At 51.6% G+C, this 22122-nt stretch overlaps 1 protein-coding gene across 2 annotated transcripts in view; it reads right to left on the bottom strand.

The window, feature by feature from the left end:
- Positions 1-806: 806 nt before the first annotated feature.
- The window catches only part of C1QTNF4 (C1q and TNF related 4), a 32933-nt gene continuing 11617 nt past the window's right edge, over positions 807-22122 (bottom strand). For both annotated transcript variants that reach the window (XM_075325695.1, XM_075325694.1), the window contains exon 2: positions 807-3222. In XM_075325695.1, the coding sequence (XP_075181810.1) occupies positions 2114-3222 (1109 nt within the window). In that variant the 3' untranslated portion in view covers positions 807-2113. The remainder of the gene's footprint in view (positions 3223-22122) is intronic.

Here is a 22122-nt window from a genome sequence, read left to right as displayed (position 1 = left end):
TTGCAGATTAGCCACCGGAGTCCTGAGCTGCAGTACCAGACGCCACCTGTGGAGCAGAGTGGCAATGTGTCTAAAGGAACACAGCCATGCTTTGTATGCTGCATGCACGTGACCGGCTGCGGTGACCAGATGCCGTTTTGGCGCAGCTTCATCAGGACGGGGATGAAGAATACAGGGGACAGAAGTTTCCCCTTTGTTGAACCCTCTTTTTTTGTACCAAACAGCATAAAATAATCCCCAGCTCCCGATCCCCTCCTCTCAGGGATCCCCGTGCTCTCAGATCTCAGCAGCTGCAGAGCTGGTCAGTGCCTCCTGATCCTCGCTCTATGCTGCGCCGTACGCTGATGATATAGACGGCTCATTAGCACATTTAATTACGGGCTGGTATCAGGGAGGATTGCTCCCGCTCCGCTCCTCTCAGGGATCCCCGTGCTCTCAGATCTCAGCAGCTGCAGAGCTTGTCAGTGCCTCCTGATCCTTGCTCTATGCTGCGCCGTACGCTGATGATATAGACGGCTCATTAGCAGATTTAATTACGGGCTGGTATCGGGGAGGATCGCTCCCGCTCCCCTCCTCTCAGGGATCCCCGTGCTCTCAGATCTCAGCAGCTGCGGAGCTTGTCAGTGCCTCCTGATCCGCCGCTTGCTCGGTCTATGCTGCGCCGTACGCTGATGATATAGACGGCTCATTAGCAGATTTAATTACGGGCTGGTATCGGGGAGGATCGGTCCCGGAGGACGCAGCTCCATGTATCACTCCTATCTGCATAAACACACTCCATTAATGACATCTATAATTGTCAGACGCCTGGGAAATAGAAAATGATTTTATTCCCCCCGGTAGTGTAACGCGCGGCGTGCTCGGCATCGCTGCAGTACCTTACAGCTGTCATCAGGACCGGCCGCCTCTTCCCCTCCGTATAGGACGAGTGCGGACCCCACTCATGCACCACACAGGTATGTAACATGCCGGCCGACACAGAGGTGAACGATCGATGAATGGAGACGCCGACCGATGGCCTATCACTGGATGAACACAAGAGGACCACAAAAATAGTAACAATGTAGGTGCACCCGCATTTCAAGGGGGACCCGTCTCCAGGCCAGAGGTGTCCAGTGTTTGCTCTTATTTTGTTCCCGCTGCTCCCCTCAATCATTCTGTTTTATGTAAATGCCCCATACGGTTCCTGAATTATAGGGCTCCCTATTCAGTGCTGATTGCTATGGTCTTTACTGAGGAGGCATGGCTAATTATGCAGAGCAGCCTGAAGACACGCCCCCGAGGAGCCTTAGCACTATATAAAAAGACCCATATCCACCAAAATTATTGAATACTTAGGAGCAGCGGGAATAAAATGACAGCAAAAACTGGCGATTTTTGACCTGGCGCCAATTTGTCCTTAAAGGTTTTTTTTTTCTGGCTTGAAATGTTGTGATATATGGCTCGAAAATCATTTTCTTATTAGTGGGGAACGGGACATAATCATTTCTCCTGCCCCCCAAGTCCGGGCAAAATCAATATGGCTCAATACAAGTGAATGAGGAGCGCTGCTCTGAAGGGAACACCAGTAAAGGCGCTGCAGCCCTTGTCATTCGCAGGGACTGAGTGGGTCCCACTATATCTCAGGTGGGAAGTGGCTTTTTATAGTGGCCATGATTAGTCAAAGGTCAAAAATACCCCCTGTCCATAGAAATCCTGCAGGATCCCCAGCGTTTCACCGTCTGTATCAGCGCTTTCCTCCTAGAATAGTTGAGAGCAGATACTTTGCTTTTCTTTGTTGTGCTTTGTGAGGAAGAGGAGCCCTAAATGGCTAAAATGCCTCACTGGCCTATTATGTTGGTATTTTAGTGGTTCATTTCTGTCCATTCACTGGAGCTAGTGGAGATATTTTACATCTGGCTCTGGTATCTCTTCAATGTTAGGTGCCATATACATTGAGAGGCGCTAAATATGACACTAAATCAATGCTACAAACATGAGTGAAATGAGGATGAAGATTAAAAACACGTGCCTAATGTCTCTATGGCACAATATGTGCTTAGATCACCTATTTAATCCAGCTTTATATATTAGTCATCGTCTGGCATTGTCACCGTGCCCATCGCGGTACCCTTCAAATCTTTGTAATAATCTCTGGTTTGGAGTTTGTTTCCATTTGTTGCTTGGTCGGTATCTCGGGATAAACCAGAAAACCTGTGAAGGTGATATATTTTCCATGATTGCTGTAGACCCCGTAGCCTTCATGTCCATGGCTGTACAGCCATACAGCGTCTCCTGGTTGTAGGGACAGCATCACACTTTGACTTTGCATTTCTCGTTTTTTCGAGTGGCTGTCATCGTAAATCATAGCCTGGACCTCGTTCTGGTTCTTCATCAGCTTCACGGACATGGTCTTATAAGGCATCTTCCCAATAGTGAAGGAAAAATAATAGGCTCCCGCCATCCGGCAGTGAAACGCGCCAGACGAAAGGTTGAAGTCTTTCCCGATATTAACAAACTCCGTGTCGAATGTGATCGGTTGATGTTTGACCTTCTTGTCCTCGGACCCAACAAGACTTTCAGTTCTGGCCACTGAGAACGCAGAGCGAGGGTCCGCGTTTGTCGGCGGGTCGTCGCTCGCTGTGGGTTTCTTGTAGACCTCGTTTTGTTCGGAGGCCCCTTCCGTAGTCGGGATGGAGTTTTGGAAACTTTGAAGTTTATAGGAGTCGCTGGCGGTCTGGAAATAGTAGGATGTGTCGGGGTAGATCAGGTACCCATTGAAGGTGGTGTACAGCCCCACGTTGCTGTACAGGGCGTACTTCGGGTCTCCGTGAAGGCGAAGCCACACCGTGTCCCCGTAATCCAGCTGCAGCATGGCGCTCTGACTCGCCACCTTCCTCTCCTTGTGGTGGTGCTCGTCGTAGACGATGACCTGGACCTCGTTCTTATTCTTCATCAGCATCACCGACAGGTTCTTCTTAGGAAACTTTCCGATAGTGAAGGAGAAATAATACGCTCCGGGGATGCGACACCTGAAGAGCCCGGCTTTGGGGTCAAAGTCTCCTCCGATATTCACATACACTTTGTCAAAAGTGATGACCATTTCGGGGCCCCCTTCCATGCTGGAGGTCCGGGCAGCGGAAAAGGCTGAACGATAATCGGTACCAAGGACCCCCGGAGAAAAGAGGAGGAGATGAAGCCACGCTCCGAGAAGGACCGCAAGACGTGAAGCAGACATTGTGCCTGAAGAAAGACAGAAAAGACCAGATTATTCTCCAGCAACAAAACAATGACAGCACCAAGAATTACCAGATGGACCTGGGCTCATGAGGATATGCTTTGTCTGCCCTAGACCACCAGGGATGTTATAAATACATTCACTGCCCTAGACCACCAGGGATATTATAAACGCAATCATTGTTCTAGACCACCAGGGATGTTATAAACTCATTCACTGCCCTAGACCACCAGGGATGTTATAAACGCATTCACTGCCCTAGACCACCAGGGATGTTATAAACGCAATCATTGTTCTAGACCACCAGGGATGTTATAAACGCATTCACTGCCGTAGACCACTAGGGATGTTATAAACTCATTCACTGCCCTAGACCACCAGGGATATTATAAACGCAATCATTGTTCTAGACCACCAGGGATGTTATAAACTCATTCACTGCCCTAGACCACCAGGGATGTTATAAACTCATTCACTGCCCTAGACCACCAGGGATGTTATAAACTCATTCACTGCCCTAGACCACCAGGGATATTATAAACGCAATCATTGTTCTAGACCACCAGGGATGTTATAAACTCATTCACTGCCCTAGACCACCAGGGATGTTGTCACAACCACCGGGGGGGTCACTCAGAAATCCCCCGCACTGGCTACCAGTACGTCACAATCGGGGGGTAACAAGTGGGGGTCACCCCTCCTTTATACCTCCCGACCGACAGACAGAGCACGTGACGCGCTCTCTAGCGCCCCTCTTATAGTCAGGCCAATTATGGAATTGCCCGACAATAAGCAAGGAGGCCGCTATACTACTTATGCCGATTATTGAAGGGTCCCCGGTGAGAGTAGGGTATATATTCCCCCGACCTCCGCGGGCGGAATATATAAAATCTCCCCGAATCTCACTGGCCTCCCCACAATAATCCTTGGCACAAACTCGCTGCCACCAACCGCTTCACGGTAACTATTAGCCGAACACACAGACGTGGGATTCAAGATCGAGATAACAGAACAGCCCAAGATTAATTATATAATTTAATCGGCCTAAAGCACACTAGAAACTACAATATATACAATAGGGAATCTACAGAATATACATATGTCAGAGTACAGTTACAGATAAAGCATGGTTTACAAACAGGTATGCAATTCAATCAGTTACCTTGTGCGTCTGGCCACAGGGGGGCGCTGTAGACCAGGTTTCCAGGAACTCCCACAGATGTTTCCTACACGTGACCCCCAGCGAAAGAACACTGGAAAATGGCCGAAGTAGGGTTATCAACCTGGGCAAATCCAGGTCCCCTCCTACCTTAGTGACCTCAGAGGGAGCACTGCTCCACCCCTGGCTTGAGTTATGGACAATCCACAACATGGAATATGGGCCATAACTTTGCCTGGGAGCGTCGTAGGCGGACGCCAATGCTCTCATTGTGACAGTTATGAATTTAGCTACAGAACGAGGGGACTCATGACCTGCCTGCCAGTTCCCCATTGGCTGATATCACGCCTGGGGCATTTCCCAATGTCCTGCTCCCATAAAAAGGGGGTGCCGGCATCGTCCGCATGCGGAGACACCATTTTTATGGTTGCCATATTTATCGGAAATATGGCTTGCGAGATATGAACCATTTTTTACTGGAGTCGTTCTGTCTAGCTAGTTCCATAGCCTTGCTAATGAGATACAACTCTTGTTACAGGGTGACGGCAGGGAGTCATCCTGTGTCCATTGTTCCCACACCACCTCATCTCCATATCACAGGAGATGGCCATGGGATTTGTTGCTAAACCAGTTGTGTGAAGGAAAGGGGGGGTGACACCAGGAGAGGGCTTCCTGACATACTTGAATATCATGATTTATCGTCATATCTCCGGATGTACCTCACACCTCCCCCCTTTTGAGGGCGCTAGGGGGCAGCACACTCCGGTGTTCCCCCGTGCGCCCGTCCGCGACCTCTCCTTGTCGGGACAGCCCGTCTGCGTTACCGTGGTCACGGCCCCTTTTGTGGCGAATGGTGAAGTTGTATTGCTGGAGCGCAAGGCTCCATCGCAACAATCGCCCATTCGTCCCAGAGACGGTGTGCAACCAGCTGAGGGGATTGTGGTCCGTCTCCACGATGAAGTGGCGCCCGTATAGATAGGGTTGCAGACGCTGCAGGGCCCACACTATGGCCAGGCACTCCTTCTCCATCGTGGAATAGGCAACTTCCCTTGGTAACAGCTTCCTGCTCAGGTACAAGACTGGGTGCTCTTGGCTCGCAGAGTCCACCTGGCTGAGCACCGCACCGAGGCCGAAGTCACTGGCGTCGGTCTGTACTACAAACGGCCGCGTGAAGTCGGCTGCCTGTAGCACGGGCGGGCTGGACAGGGCGTCCTGTAGGGCCCGGAAGGCTGTCTCGCAGTCCATTGTCCAATCGACTGCAGAGGGCAGCTTCTTCTTGGTGAGGTCCGTCAAGGGCTTTGCCAGGCTACTATAGCATGGAACAAACCTCCTATAGTACCCAGCGGTCCCCAAGAAGGACATCACCTGCTTCTTGGTCCTGGGGGTGGGCCAGGATGCGATGGCTTCCACTTTCTCAGGCTCGGGCTTCAGTGTTCTCCCACCTACCCGGTGACCGAGGTACTGGACCTCGCTCATGGCCAGCTGACACTTTCCCGGCTTGATGGTCAAACCTGCCCGGTGGATCCGCCTGAGCACCTGTGCTAGATGCTCTAGGTGGTCCTCCCAGGTGGGACTGAAGACGGCAATGTCATCCAGGTACGCGGCCGCGTACCCTTCAAGTCCCTTGAGCAGGGTGTTGACCATCCGCTGGAAAGTGGCAGGGGCATTCCTCATCCCGAATGGCATCACCGTGGACTCGTACAGTCCAAATGGGGTAATAAAGGCAGAGCGTTCCCTGGCCTTGCGAGTCAGGGGGATCTGCCAATATCCCCGGCTCAGATCCATGATGGTCAGGTACTGAGCCCCGGCCAACTGATCGAGCAGGTCATCGATGCGTGGCATTGGGTACGCATCGGCGACCGTGACCGCATTGAGCCCCCTGTAGTCCACGCAGAACCGAGTGGTTCGGTCCTTCTTAGGGACGAGGACTACAGGCGAGGCCCAAGCGCTGTTGGATGCCTGGATCACCCCCAGCTTCAGCATCTCGTCAATCTCCTGGCGCATGTGTTGCTGCACCTCCAGGGAGACCCGATATGCTGAACGCCGGATCGGGGGATGATCCCCAGTGTCCACGTGATGGACAGCCAAGTCAGTCCTTCCGGGCTGGTTGGTAAACAACCCCCGGAAGGGGAGGAGGGTGGCCCACAGCTGGGACCGTTGGTCTTCCAAGAGCTGGTGGCCAACCTCCACATCCTCAATGGATCCGCCTGCCCTAACCTGGGCTAGCATATCCAAGAGGGTTTCCGCTTCTCCCTCCTCGGGCAGGTTGCACACGGGGAGCGCACATGCCTCCCGCTCATGATGTGCCTTCATCATGTTCACATGGAAGGGCTTCCGCCTTCCACGGGCAGGGTCCAGGGTGACCAGGTACGTTACAGGGTTGAGCTGCTGGTACACGAGGTATGGGCCTTCCCAGGCTGCCTGAAGCTTGTCCTGTGGTACGGGGACCAGTACCCACACCTTTTGACCCACTTGGTAGGTCCTCTCACAAGCGTTCTGGTCGTACCAACGCTTCTGATCGGCCTGGGCTTGAGCCATATTGTCGTGTACCAGTTGCGTCAAGGCCTGCATTTTGTCCCGGAAGCGCATGACATACTCGATAACCGACACTCCAGGGGTGGCCAAATCCCCTTCCCAAGCCTCTTTCACCAGAGCCAGGGGGCCCCGCACACGTCGCCCGTACAGGAGCTCAAACGGTGAGAATCCTGTTGAGGCCTGTGGAACCTCCCGGTAAGCAAATAACAGGTGTGGGAGATACCGCTCCCAGTCACGCCCATGGGAGTCGACCAACATCTTAAGCATCTGCTTTAAGGTGCCATTGAACCGCTCGCACAGGCCATTAGTCTGTGGATGGTACGGGCTGGCCACCAGATGTCGCACCTGGACTTGCTTACAGAGGGCCTCCATCAGCTGGGACATGAATTGGGTCCCCCGGTCAGTGAGCATTTCCTGGGGAAAACCCACTCGGGAGAAAATCTCCAGCAATGCGGTGGCCACCTTGTCAGCCCGAATGGACGACAAGGCCACTGCTTCTGGGTACCGGGTGGCATAGTCCACTACCGTCAGTAGGAAGCGTTTCCCGGAGCTGCTGGGGATGGCCAGCGGGCCGACCAGATCCACAGCCACCCTCCTGAAAGGCTCATCGATGATTGGCAGAGATACTAGTGGGGCTTTGGGGCGTGGCCCCGCCTTCCCCACTCTCTGACAGGTTTCACACGAACGGCAGTAGGCAGCCACATCGGCCCCCATTTTTGGCCAGTAGAAATGCTGGTTTAACCTGGCCTTGGTCTTAGCGATCCCTAGGTGTCCGGCCATCGGAATCTCATGTGCGATCCGCAACAACTCCGTCCGGAACGGATAGGGTACCACCAACTGTCGGTCCCTGGGCCACGCCTCCGGTGAACCCTGCTGGACCGTGGCCCGGTACAGCCGTCCTTGGTCCCAGACCACTCGCTCCGGGTCCGAGTCCGAGGGAGGCTGTGCCGCCTGCTCCTTAAGAGCTTTCAGGCTGTCGTCAGCTTCTAACGCTGCCTGAAACCCCTGACTAGATGTGGCCAGAATCGACGAGACTGTCACATCTTCAGTCAGTACCCCGGGACCTGTGTCCTGGCCTCCACCTGACTCAGCTCTTCCCCTTCTGACCAAGTGGCAGCCATCGGACCTCCGGGAGGCCCCTTGGCTTCCAGCACTCCCACTGCGGGTGACAGCGGCCACAGCCGCTGCGACCGTGGGTCGTGCCTGCTCCTCCTCCGTTCCTGACCAAGTCGCCGGTTCAGGCAGACCTACCTGGCTTCCTGACACCCCGGTTGTGGGGGAACCATGCACCGAGATCTTACCTGGGAGCACTTCCGCTCCTGGACCGGCCCCAATCTCACCTGCCTGTTCCCCTCCTGCAGCAACAGAACCCCGCTGTGAAATCTCTGGGGACCCCACATTGGCTGTGGTAGCCCCCACCCCACACACTGGTCCTCCCACTGCAGCACCCTGCTCTCTGCTTATCCCTGCAGAGGGCAACAGATCCCAGCTCACTGGCTGGTTACTTGTAGAGGCATTGTCACACCTTTCTCTGACCCCCTCCCCTGTCACAGCTGCAGCTGAGTGTGTGTCTATGGTGTCTATGCAAGCAGAAATATCAGAGTTCACTCCCTCCTCCCTTACATCATTCATAGATAACACATTAACATTGTTAGGAGTCATGTCAGTACGGGCTGAAGGTTCAGCCCTTGGGGGGGGCCCAAACTGGGAGGTTATCTGCCCCAAATCTGTCCCAAGTAGCACGTTTGCAGGGATCCGATCAGTTACCCCCACCTCCCTCACCCCCGCCCTGCGCCCCAGTCCACATAAATGTCAGCAACAGGCAGCGCCGGGTCAATGCCTCCAATCCCGGAGACAGCGAGGGTTTTTCCAGGGATCAAGTCTTGGGGGGACACCATCTCAGGCCGCACCAGAGTCACCTCCGAGGCGCTGTCTCGCAGTCCTATGGTCACAGACCGGCCGACGGTGACAGGTTGGAAGCTGTCCAGGGACCTACCACCACCCCCACCCACACAATACACCTTGGGCGGCCCTTGGGACGGGGACGGAGCCGGGGCCTTGGGACGCTGAGGGCACATGGCCTTGAAGTGTCCAGGTAGGTTGCACTGGTGGCACCGTCTTGGTTCCGCCACGGGCCTGGAGAGGGGAGTTGAGGGGGACACCCCCTGCAGTCTAGGGGCAGGTGGGGCAGTCGCAGAATTCATCTTACCCCCTCTCCAGGTGCTGCTGGTGGCCGCTCTCCTGGCCTCAGGGGCCCGGTTGTTGGTGTAGTCATCGGCAAGGGCAGCTGTAGCCGTGGACCCCTTTGGCTTCTGGTCTCGGATGAACTGGCGGAGATCCTCAGGGCAGTTCCACAAGAGTTGCTCCGTGATGAACAAGTCCAGGATCTCCGGTCCGGTGGAAAGCTGCAGGCCTTGGGTCCAGTGGTCGGCAGCTCGGGCAAGTGCCCGCCGGTGGTCAGCCCAGGAGTCCTTTGGTCCCTTCTGTAGGCTCCGGAACTTCTTGCGGTAGGACTCTGGAGTGAGGTTGTACTGTTGGATCAGGGCCCGCTTGATGGTGTCGTAGCCCTGATCTGCCTCAGCAGGCAAGTCCCCAAGGACATCCAGGGCCTTACCCCTTAAACGGGGGGTCAGGTATTTGGCCCACTGGTCCTTGTCCAGATGGTGCTGCAAGCAAGTCCGTTCAAAAGCAGTCAAGAAAGAGTCCAAGTCTCCATCCTTCTCCAGCACTGGGAAGTCCTCAACACGGACCTTTGGAAGTTTGGTGTCTCGAAGGTCACATGTGGCTGATGAGGGCCGGAGCTGAGCTAGCTGCAGCTGGTAGTCACGGTCTGCCTGTCGCTCTCGCTCTTCACGCGCTGCCTGCCGCTCTCGCTCCGCAGCCTCACGCTCTGCGTGCCGCTCCGCAGCCTCAGCGTCACGCGCTGCCTGCCGCTCTGCCCTGCGCTCTGCCAGGAGTTCCTTGTAGCCCTTCTGGTCTCCAGCCTGGAGAAGGGCCATAGCCATTTGAAGAAGGCTATCCGAGCCTCCCAGGCTCGGTGGAATGGCACGTGGTGATCTGCGGCACGCTGCAGAGCTAGGCGATTCACTGTCCCTTTCAGAGCGGAGGGCTGGCATCTGGCTCGTTGAGGAACCTTGGGTGAGCTCCTCCTCATCTTGTCCAGCAGTGCCAGGTTGCGCAATGTCCTCGGCAGAACGGTTTTCTGGCGTCGAGCTCCTGGAGGACTCGTGGGCAACCTCCTCATTGCTGTCCACAGCACCGTCCTCCCTCTCTTCGGCTCCTGCCTTAGCATTGGCCAGTTGCATAGCTCTGCTCCTGGTGCCATCAGCCATTCTTGCAGACTTTTGGTCACTGACACAGAACTGACACCTGATGCCTCCACACACCTTACAGTATCTGCACTCTGACACTCTAGTGTTGAGCTAGTCTGAAGACCCCAGCAGCCACAGCTGCTGCAGGCAGTCTTTAGTGTCTGGGAGTATGGGTCTCACACTCCCACACACTATTATCTCGATCCCACCGCTATGCCACCAATATGTCACGAACCACCGGGGGGGTCACTCAGAAATCCCCCGCGCTGGCTACCAGTACGTCACAATCGGGGGGTAACAAGTGGGGGTCACCCCTCCTTTATACCTCCCGACCGACAGACAGAGCACGTGACGCGCTCTCTAGCGCCCCTCTTATAGTCAGGCCAATTATGGAATTGCCCGACAATAAGCAAGGAGGCCGCTATACTACTTATGCCGATTATTGAAGGGTCCCCGGTGAGAGTAGGGTATATATTCCCCCGACCTCCGCGGTGCGGAATATATAAAATCTCCCCGAATCTCACTGGCCTCCCCACAATAATCCTTGGCACAAACTCGCTGCCACCAACCGCTTCACGGTAACTATTAGCCGAACACACAGACGTGGGATTCAAGATCGAGATAACAGAACAGCCCAAGATTAATTATATAATTTAATCAGCCTAAAGCACACTAGAAACTACAATATATACAATAGGAGATCTACAGAATATACATATGTCAGAGTACAGTTACAGATAAAGCATGGTTTACAAACAGGTATGCAATTCAATCAGTTACCTTGTGCGTCTGGCCACAGGGGGGCGCTGTAGACCAGGTTTCCAGGAACTCCCACAGATGTTTCCTACACGTGACCCCCAGCGAAAGAACACTGGAAAATGGCCGAAGTAGGGTTATCAACCTGGGCAAATCCAGGTCCCCTCCTACCTTCGTGACCTCAGAGGGAGCACTGCTCCACCCCTGGCTTGAGTTATGGACAATCCACAACATGGAATATGGGCCATAACTTTGCCTGGGAGCGTCGTAGGCGGACGCCAATGCTCTCATTGTGACAGTTATGAATTTAGCTACAGAATGAGAGGACTCATGACCTGTCTGCCAGTTCCCCATTGGCTGATATCACGCCTGGGGCATTTCCCAATGTCCTGCTCCCATAAAAAGGGGGTGCCGGCATCGTCCGCATGCGGAGACACCATTTTTATGGTTGCCGTATTTATCGGAAATATGGCTTGCGAGATATGAACCATTTTTTACTGGAGTCGTTCTGTCTAGCTAGTTCCATAGCCTTGCTAATGAGATACAACTCTTGTTACAGGGTGACGGCAGGGAGTCATCCTGTGTCCATTGTTCCCACACCACCTCATCTCCATATCACAGGAGATGGCCATGGGATTTGTTGCTAAACCAGTTGTGTGAAGGAAAGGGGGGGGTGACACCAGGAGAGGGCTTCCTGACATACTTGAATATCATGATTTATCGTCATATCTCCGGATTTACCTCACAGATGTTATAAACGCAATCATTGCCCTAGACCACCAGGGATGTTATAAACTCATTCATTGCCCTAGACCACCAGGGATGTTATAAACTCATTCATTATCCTAGACCACCAGGGATGTTATAAACGCATTCACTGCCCTAGACCACCAGGGATGTTATAAACGCAATCATTGTTCTAGACCACCAGGGATGTTATAAACGCATTCACTGCCGTAGACCACTAGGGATGTTATAAACTCATTCATTGCCCTAGACGACCAGAAATGTTATAAACTCATTCATTGCCCTAGACCACCAGGGATGTTATAAACACATTCATTCTCCTAGACCACCAGGGATGTTATAAACGCATTCACTGCCCTAGACCACTAGGGATGTTATAAACTCATTCATTGCCCTAGACCACCAGGGATGTTATAAACTCATTCATTATCCTAGACCACCAGGGATGTTACCATAAATGTCTTCTCTACCCTAGACCACCAGGGATGTTGCCATAAATGTCTTCACTGCCCTAGACCACCAGGGATGTCGCCATAAATGTCTTCACTGCCCTAGACCACCAGGGATGTCACCATAAATGTTTTCACTGCCCTAGACCACCTGGGATGTCACCATAAATTTCTTCACTATCCTAGACCACCAGGGATGTTGCCATAAATGTCTTTACTGCCCTAGATCACCAGGAATGTCACCATAAATGTCTTCACTACCCTAGACCACCAGGGATGTCACCATAAATGTCTTCACTACCCTAGACCACCAGGGATGTCACCATAAATGTCTTCACTGCCCTAGACCACCAGGGATGTCACCATAAATGTCTTCACTATCCTAGACCACCAGGGATGTTGCCATAAATGTCTTTACTGCCCTAGATCACCAGGAATGTCACCATAAATGTATTCACTGCCCTAGACCACCAGGGATGTCACCATAAATGTTTTCACTGCCCTAGACCACCTGGGATGTCACCATAAATGTCTTCACTACCCTAGACCACCAGGGATGTCACCATAAATTTCTTCACTACCCTAGACCACCAGGGATGTCACCATAAATGTCTTCACTATCCTAGACCACCAGGGATGTTGCCATAAATGTCTTTACTGCCCTAGACCACCAGGGATGTCACCATAAATGTCTTCACTGGCCTAGACCACCAGGGATGTCACCATAAATGTCTTCACTGCCCTAGACCACCAGGGATGTCACCCCCATAGTTTTCTGCAGAGATAACCGTTTATTTGCGCTGTATGTTGCCGTCTCGCTGCTCTGTCCTCAGTTGTCTGTTGGGTCCTTAATGTTTAAGCTGTTATTCCTCGCGGCGGCTCCTTTCTTTCCTTCCTAACTCATTAATTTGTGTAGAGATTATGAAGGTGACGACAGTTTCTGAAATCTTCTGATCAAAGGCATCACATCATGTGCCGCGGCAGCAGCGAGCCTGGGGGGAAGCGAAAAGTATCACCAAGGCAACAAGAAGACTGGCGGACCCTCCGGCTACAGGAGGAGCCATGAAATATATTGGGGGCTGCAGGGAGAACATCGGCGGCAGTCACCGCTGGGCCGGGAGCCTCAAACACATCCTGACATGGAGAACCGCGTCTATTGAGGATCCGAGCCACCGCTCCGCAGCATCGGGATTTGTAGACGGACGATCTATAAGGACCTCTTAATATACAGTGTGTCCACCCATATCCTGTATACACTGCACCTATATACAGTGTGTCCACCCATATCCTGTATACACCGCACCTATATACAGTGTGTCCACCCATATCCTGTATACACCGCACCTCTATACAGTGTGTGCACCCATATCCTGTATACACCGCACCTCTATACAGTGTGTGCACCCATATCCTGTATACACCGCACCTATATACAGTGTGTCCACCCATATCCTGTATACACCGCACCTCTATACAGTGTGTCCACCCATATCCTGTATACACCGCACCTCTATACAGTGTGTCCACCCATATCCTGTATACACCGCACCTATATACAGTGTGTGCACCCATATCCTGTATACACCGCACCTATATACAGTGTGTCCACCCATATCCTGTATACACCGCACCTATATACAGTGTGTCCACCCATATCCTGTATACACCGCACCTCTATACAGTGTGTCCACCCATCTCCTGTATACACCGCACCTATATACAGTGTGTCCACCCATATCCTGTATACACCGCACCTCTATACAGTGTGTCCACCCATATCCTGTATACACCGCACCTCTATACAGTGTGTCCACCCATATCCTGTATACACCGCACCTATATACAGTGTGTGCACCCATATCCTGTATACACCGCACCTATATACAGTGTGTCCACCCATATCCTGTATACACCGCACCTATATACGGTGCGTCCACCCATCTCCTGTATACACCGCACCTATATACAGCGCGTCCACCCATATCCTGTATACACCGCACCTATATACAGTGTGTCCACCCATATCCTGTATACACCGCACCTATATACGGTGCGTCCACCCATATCCTGTATACACCGCACCTATATACAGTGTGTGCACCCATATCCTGTATACACCGCACCTATATACAGTGTGTGCACCCATATCCTGTATACACCGCATCTATATACGGTGTGTCCACCCATGTCCTGTATACACCGCACCTATATACGGTGCGTCCACCCATCTCCTGTATACACCGCACCTATATACGGTGCGTCCACCCATGTCCTGTATACACCGCACCTATATACGGTGCGTCCACCCATCTCCTGTATACACCGCACCTATATACGGTGCGTCCACCCATCTCCTGTATACACCGCACCTATATACGGTGCGTCCACCCATAACCTGTATACACCGCACCTATATACGGTGCGTCCACCCATACCCTGTATACACCGCACCTATATACGGTGCGTCCACCCATACCCTGTATACACCGCACCTATATACGGTGCGTCCACCCATATCCTGTATACACCGCACCTATATACGGTGCGTCCACCCATACCCTGTATACACCGCACCTATATACGGTGCGTCCACCCATATCCTGTATACACCGCACCTATATACAGCGCGTCCGCCCATATCCTGTATACACCGCACCTCTATACAGCGCGTCCGCCCATATCCTGTATACACCGCACCTATATACAGTGTGTGCACCCATATCCTGTATACACCGCACCTATATACGGTGTGTCCACCCATGTCCTGTATACACCGCACCTATATACGGTGCGTCCACCCATCTCCTGTATACACCGCACCTATATACGGTGCGTCCACCCATCTCCTGTATACACCGCACCTATATACGGTGCGTCCACCCATATCCTGTATACACCGCACCTATATACGGTGCGTCCACCCATACCCTGTATACACCGCACCTATATACGGTGCGTCCACCCATACCCTGTATACACCGCACCTATATACGGTGCGTCCACCCATATCCTGTATACACCGCACCTATATACGGTGCATCCACCCATACCCTGTATACACCGCACCTATATACGGTGCGTCCACCCATATCCTGTATACACCGCACCTATATACAGCGCGTCCGCCCATATCCTGTATACACCGCACCTCTATACAGCGTGTCCGCCCATATCCTGTATACACCGCACCTATATACAGCGTGTCCACCCATACCCTGTATACACCGCACCTATATACGGTGCGTCCACCCATACCCTGTATACACCGCACCTATATACGGTGCGTCCACCCATATCCTGTATACACCGCACCTATATACGGTGCGTCCACCCATATCCTGTATACACCGCACCTATATACAGTGCGTCCACCCATATCCTGTATACACCGCACCTATATACAGTGCGTCCACCCATATCCTGTATACACCGCACCTATATACAGTGTGTCCACCCATATCCTGTATACACCGCACCTATATACAGTGTGTCCACCCATATCCTGTATACACCGCACCTATATACAGTGTGTCCACCCATCTCCTGTATACACCGCACCTATATACAGTGTGTCCACCCATCTCCTGTATACACCGCACCTATATACAGTGTGTCCACCCATATCCTGTATACACCGCACCTATATACAGCGTGTCCACCAATATCCTGTATACACCGCACCTATATACAGCGTGTCCGCCCATCTCCTGTATACACCGCACCTATATACAGCGTGTCCGCCCATATCCTGTATACACCGCACCTATATACAGCGTGTCCAGCCATATCCTGTATACACCGCACCTATATACAGTGTGTCCACCCATATCCTGTATACACGGTACCTATGTACAGCGTGTCCACCCATATCCTGTATACACCGCACCTATGTACAGCGTGTCCACCCATATCCTGTATACACCGCACCTATATACAGCGTGTCCACCCATATCCTGTATACACCGCACCTATATACAGCGTGTCCACCCATATCCTGTATACACCGCACCTATATACAGCGTGTCCACCCATATCCTGTATACACCGCACCTATATACAGCGTGTCCACCCATATCCTGTCCACCGCCAGTAACTTGAGAACGGCGGCAGCTATAGGCATAGAAGTGGTGTCTAGGTATAGTAAAGCAGCCATGCGCTATGCAATGAAACCACCTATAGCGCCACCTGGTGGAAAACAACGGAGTTAGCATTTTTATCTCGAAAACGGAACGAGATAGAGAAAAAAAGTGAATTGCAAAGTTGTAGGGTGTCATGAACAGCCGGGGGGGGGGGGTCACTCAGATATCCCACCGCTGTTCGCTGATTTGTCACAAAGACGACTACTCTCTAGCGCCCCTCTTGCCGGCAGGCCACTTTTGGTACTGCAGGACAATGAACAGAATGAGGCTGCTGAGCTAATAATGCCAAATATTGGAGGTCTAAGGGTAAATGTATATATTACCGATCCCGCTAATGGAATATATATATATACCTCGGTACACTTAATGATAGCATGCTATGAAGAAAAAGACATGGATCGCACATCCCACAAAAATACAATGATCTAAAGCCGCTAGGCAAAAAATTAATTAAATAGAACATAAGGTTCTTTTGTTACCATTCTGATCAGATTGTATTAAGCCACTGCCACGTCACGGCAAACCTCTTGAGTGGGTCCCTATCCTAAACCTTTTAGTGCTGCACTGTGCACCAACCACTGCTGCAGCGACAAAGCACCAGCAGGGCAGGCACTCCCCCATTTGGCACAGATGATTTTAATCAGCAGGAGACTGCAAGAGGGGTCAGCCTTTTTTTTGCTCCCAGTCCACAAATGGGAGCCAGTGGGAGGTGAGTGCACAGCTCCTCTCAATGAGTGCTGGTACTGTGTAGTGGCCGCTGTTGTGGTGGTGTCGTGTCGGTGGGGCACTGCGACCTGGAGCCTTGGGGACTTCGACTTGCAGCATGGGTGCTGTGAGGCTCCGGGTCGCCTGCCCTGCTGGCGCTTTGTTGCTGCAGCAGTGGTTGGTGCACGGTGCCGCACTATGAGGTTTAGGATAGGGACCCACTCAAGAGGTTTGCCGTGACGTGGCAGTGGGCTTAATACAATCTTATCAGAATGGTAACAAAAGAACCTCATGTTCTATTTAATTAATTTTTTGCCTGGCGGCTTTAGATCATTGTATTTCTGTGGGATGTGCGATCCATGTCTTTTTCTTCATAGCATGTTACACGTAATGATGGCACTCCAATAATTCTATGCAATAATAATTACGCTGCCACCACCCAGCTTTTCCGGGATAGCTGGGGACCCGTTTCAGATAGCATAAGGCCCTTCGGGTTTTTGGATTCGTATATAAAGCATGAGGAAAGAAACTATTAAATTTTATATATTTAATCCGAAAATAGGCAGGGTTTAAAAAAATATACAAGAATTTACAAAAGGGAACAATACAAATACAGTATAGACAGTTACATAAAAATAAAAGGTATAAACGTGAAACTTACTAAACTCGTGCCATAGATGTAACGTCTGAATTTAGGGAGGGAAGGTCTCCAAAAGAAGAAGATGGTAGAATGGGCCAGCATCACCACTTGCTGATACCCTCCAGTACTGACTCCCCCCAGCAAGGAGCTAGTCGCTTTTATGCCCTTAGGTAACCCCCTCTCTGTGACCTCATTTTACAGTCTCTTGTGGGCTGTGCCGAGATTGTCACAAAGTTCTTTAATTCTAGCTTTTCACATATCTTTGCCCCTGGGCCACACAGGTGAAAGATATTAGCGTCATATTTTATATCTCGATTTTACATTTACATAGATACCAAACACAACGCATCTAGCAGGATTTTACTGGCCAATACTAATTTGTCGTGATACCGGCGATCTCCCAGTCAAATTAATCGGTGCGCTGGGTTCAGCGCACCACAGGGATTCTAGCAGTATGTTTTTCATTTTTCTAGCATTAACGGGCCACGTAAAAAAAACTGTATTAGGAGGTTTCCCTCCAATAGAACAAAGGATTGTCTTTCTATGCATCCTTTGGCTGCAGCTCTACAATCACCCAAAGTCATAAATACCTAAACTTTCAGGCCGATCAGATAATCGTCATGACGATCTGTGGCTGATGGCAAAGAGGGGGGTAAGGACCCTTCAAGAGTTTTACATGACATAGGGCATCATCAATTCAATACGAATCGACACCTTGCATACAGAAATGCTATGATATGAAACCCATGACCCCCCAAACATTGAATGCTGGTCACGCATATAGCGCTCATTAGTGGCCCCCGTCAGCTGCAATGCACATCTGGCCTCTGCACAGCATACTGTATCTTGCTGCAATGCACATCTGGCCTCTGCACAGCATACGGTATCTTGCTGCAATGCACATCTGGCCTCTGCACAGCATACTGTCTCTTGCTGCAATGCACATCTGGCCTCTGCACAGCATACTGTATCTTGCTGCAATGCACATCTGGCCTCTGCACAGCATACTGTATCTTGCTGCAATGCACATCTGGCCTCTGCACAGCATACTGCATCTTGCTGCAATGCACATCTGGCCTCTGCACAGCATACTGTATCTTGCTGCAATGCACATCTGGCCTCTGCACAGCATACTGCATCTTGCTGCAATGCACATCTGGCCTCTGCACAGCATACTGTATCTGGCTGCAGTGCACATCTGGCCTCTGCACAGCATACTGTATCTTGCTGTAATGCACATCTGGCCTCTGCACAGCATACTGTATCTTGCTGCAATGCACATCTGGCCTCTGCACAGCATACTGTATCTTGCTGCAATGCACATCTGCACAGCATACTGTATCTGGCTGCAATGCACATCTGGCCTCTGCACAGCATACTGTATCTGGCTGCAATGCACATCTGCACTCTGCACAGCATACTGTATCTTGCTGCAATGCACATCTGGGCTCTGCACAGCATACTGTATCTTGCTGCAATGCACATCTGGCCTCTGCACAGCATACTGTATCTTGCTGCAATGCACATCTGGCCTCTGCACAGCATACTGTATCTTGCTGCAATGCACATCTGGCCTCTGCACAGCATACTGTATCTTGCTGCAATGCACATCTGGCCTCTGCACAGCATACTGTATCTTGCTGCAATGCACATCTGGCCTCTGCACAGCATACTGTATCTTGCTGCAATGCACATCTGGCCTCTGCACAGCATACTGTATCTTGCTGCAATGCACATCTGGGCTCTGCACAGCATACTGTATCTTGCTGCAATGCACATCTGGGCTCTGCACAGCATACTGTATCTTGCTGAAATGCACATCTGGCCTCTGCACAGCATACTGTATCTGGCTGCAATGCACATCTGGCCTCTGCACAGCATACTGCATCTTGCTGCAATGCACATCTGGCCTCTGCACAGCATACTGTATCTTGCTGCAATGCACATCTGGGCTCTGCACAGCATACTGTATCTGGCTGCAGTGCACATCTGGCCTCTGCACAGCATACTGTATCTTGCTGCAATGCACATCTGGCCCCTGCACAGCATACTGTATCTTGCTGCAATGCACATCTGGCCTCTGCACAGCATACTGTATATTGCTGCAATGCACATCTGGCCTCTGCACAGCATACTGTATCTGGCTGCAATGCACATCTGGCCTCTGCACAGCATACTGTATCTTGCTGCAATGCACATCTGGCCTCTGCACAGCATACTGTATCTTGCTGCAATGCACATCTGGCCTCTGCACAGCATACTGTATATTGCTGCAATGCACATCTGGCCTCTGCACAGCATACTGTATCTTGCTGCAATGCACATCTGGCCTCTGCACAGCATACTGTATCTTGCTGCAATGCACATCTGGGCTCTGCACAGCATACTGTATCTTGCTGCAATGCACATCTGGCCTCTGCACAGCATACTGTATCTTGCTGCAATGCACATCTGGCCTCTGCACAGCATACTGTATCTGGCTGCAATGCACATCTGGCCTCTGCACAGCATACTGTATCTTGCTGCAATGCACATCTGGCCTCTGCACAGCATACTGTATCTTGCTGCAATGCACATCTGGCCTCTGCACAGCATACTGTATCTTGCTGCAATGCACATCTGGCCTCTGCACAGCATACTGTATCTTGCTGCAATGCACATCTGGCCTCTGCACAGCATACTGTATCTTGCTGCAATGCACATCTGGCCTCTGCACAGCATACTGTATCTTGCTGCAATGCACATCTGGCCTCTGCACAGCATACTGTATCTGGCTGCAATGCACATCTGGCCTCTGCACAGCATACTGTATCTTGCTGCAATGCACATCTGGCCTCTGCACAGCATACTGTATCTGGCTGCAATGCACATCTGGACTCTGCACAGCATACTGTATCTTGCTGCAATGCACATCTGGCCTCTGCACAGCATACTGTATCTTGCTGCAATGCACATCTGCACTCTGCACAGCATACTGTATCTGGCTGCAATGCACATCTGGCCTCTGCACAGCATACTGTATCTGGCTGCAGTGCCCATCTGGCCTCTGCACAGCATACTGTATCTGGCTGCAGTGCACATCTGGCCTCTGCACAGCATACTGTATCTGCTGCACGCTGTGTAATATGGCAGGTGACACGTTTGCACACATCTGTGATACGTGGTGGTAGGTCCTGCAATGTTGGTGGAGGGGTCGCATACAGCTGCTGTGTGATGTGACCTCACAGAAAGAAGTGCAATGGGGTCAGGTCAGGTGAGCGGAGACCACACAGCTCCTTACCCAGTGACTTGTAGGAGGTCTCCATGAGGTGTCGCTTCACGTCCGCAGCCTTGTGAGGTTTACACCTTCTAATCACAGCATTTCTGTGCAAGGTGTGGATTCCTATTGAACTGATGACGCCCAAAACTTTGTAATTCACTTTTTTTCTCTATCTCGTTCCGTTTTCAAGATAAAAATGTTAACTCCGTTGTTTTCCAGCAGGTGGCGCTATAGGTGGTTTCATTGCGTAGTTGTAACGCCTGCCTGGATCCACACACTCAGATGGGCTGTAAAGGATAGGCTAGAGGGAAGCCACTCACCAAGCAGGACCCCCAGAACCCTGAAACCCTTTAACCTCTATACAGGGATTTGGAATTAAACTGGGAACTGGAGATCACTACCTGTGGAAGGCTGCAGTCCAATGAGAGTAGTCGTCAGGCAGGGTCAAACCAGGAATTGCGGAACAGGGACAGAATCGGGAGACAAGGACGTAATCAGAAAACGTAGCAGAGGTCAGATCCGGGTCGGGCAGCGAGGTACAAAAACAGCAGGAAGAAGGGTAGTCAGGAAACATGCAGAAGTCAGCACACAGGAATCACAAAACAGAATGGGACGTAACAGGAGCCAGGAAAATCAGAACTATATCTGGCAGTGATCATGTGACAGGAGGGGGAATAAGAAGAGTGTGGTGTCTTCCCATTGGCTGTAGCTGAACGCTGGCAACTTCAGCTGGAAGACACACGCCACCCACAGTCAGCCAGCGGTACTGCAGATCCCAAGCTAACCCAGCCCAGTGGATGATCGGAGCCTGCGCCCACTGGTGCCGCTGGCATCGACTCCTCTCCCATCACCAGCACCATCCACGGCAGGAACACGGCGTCGCCTGGCGATCGGAGCAGAAGTCGCTGGAGCAGACTCCGGTGGTGACGTAACAGTAGTGCATGGCTACTTTACTATACCTAGACCCCACTTCTATGCCTATAGCTGCCGCCATTCTCAAGTTAATGGCAGTGGACAGGATATGGGTGGACACTCTGTATAGATGGAAAAAAATGATACAGAACGTTGTGTAATACGAGCAGGTGAGGAAAGAGGCAGCTCCTCGGTCCGGACGTAAAACGTATACAACACAGGGAGCGGAAAATCAACAGGAGTATGAGAAACTGTAATATATATTAAGGCTGGAGGCATCGGAGCGGCCGCCG

The sequence above is a fragment of the Anomaloglossus baeobatrachus genome, chromosome 10 (genome assembly GCF_048569485.1).
Source record: "Anomaloglossus baeobatrachus isolate aAnoBae1 chromosome 10, aAnoBae1.hap1, whole genome shotgun sequence".
Lineage (NCBI taxonomy): Eukaryota > Metazoa > Chordata > Amphibia > Anura > Aromobatidae > Anomaloglossus > Anomaloglossus baeobatrachus.
This window is presented reverse-complemented; position numbering and strand designations above follow the sequence as displayed.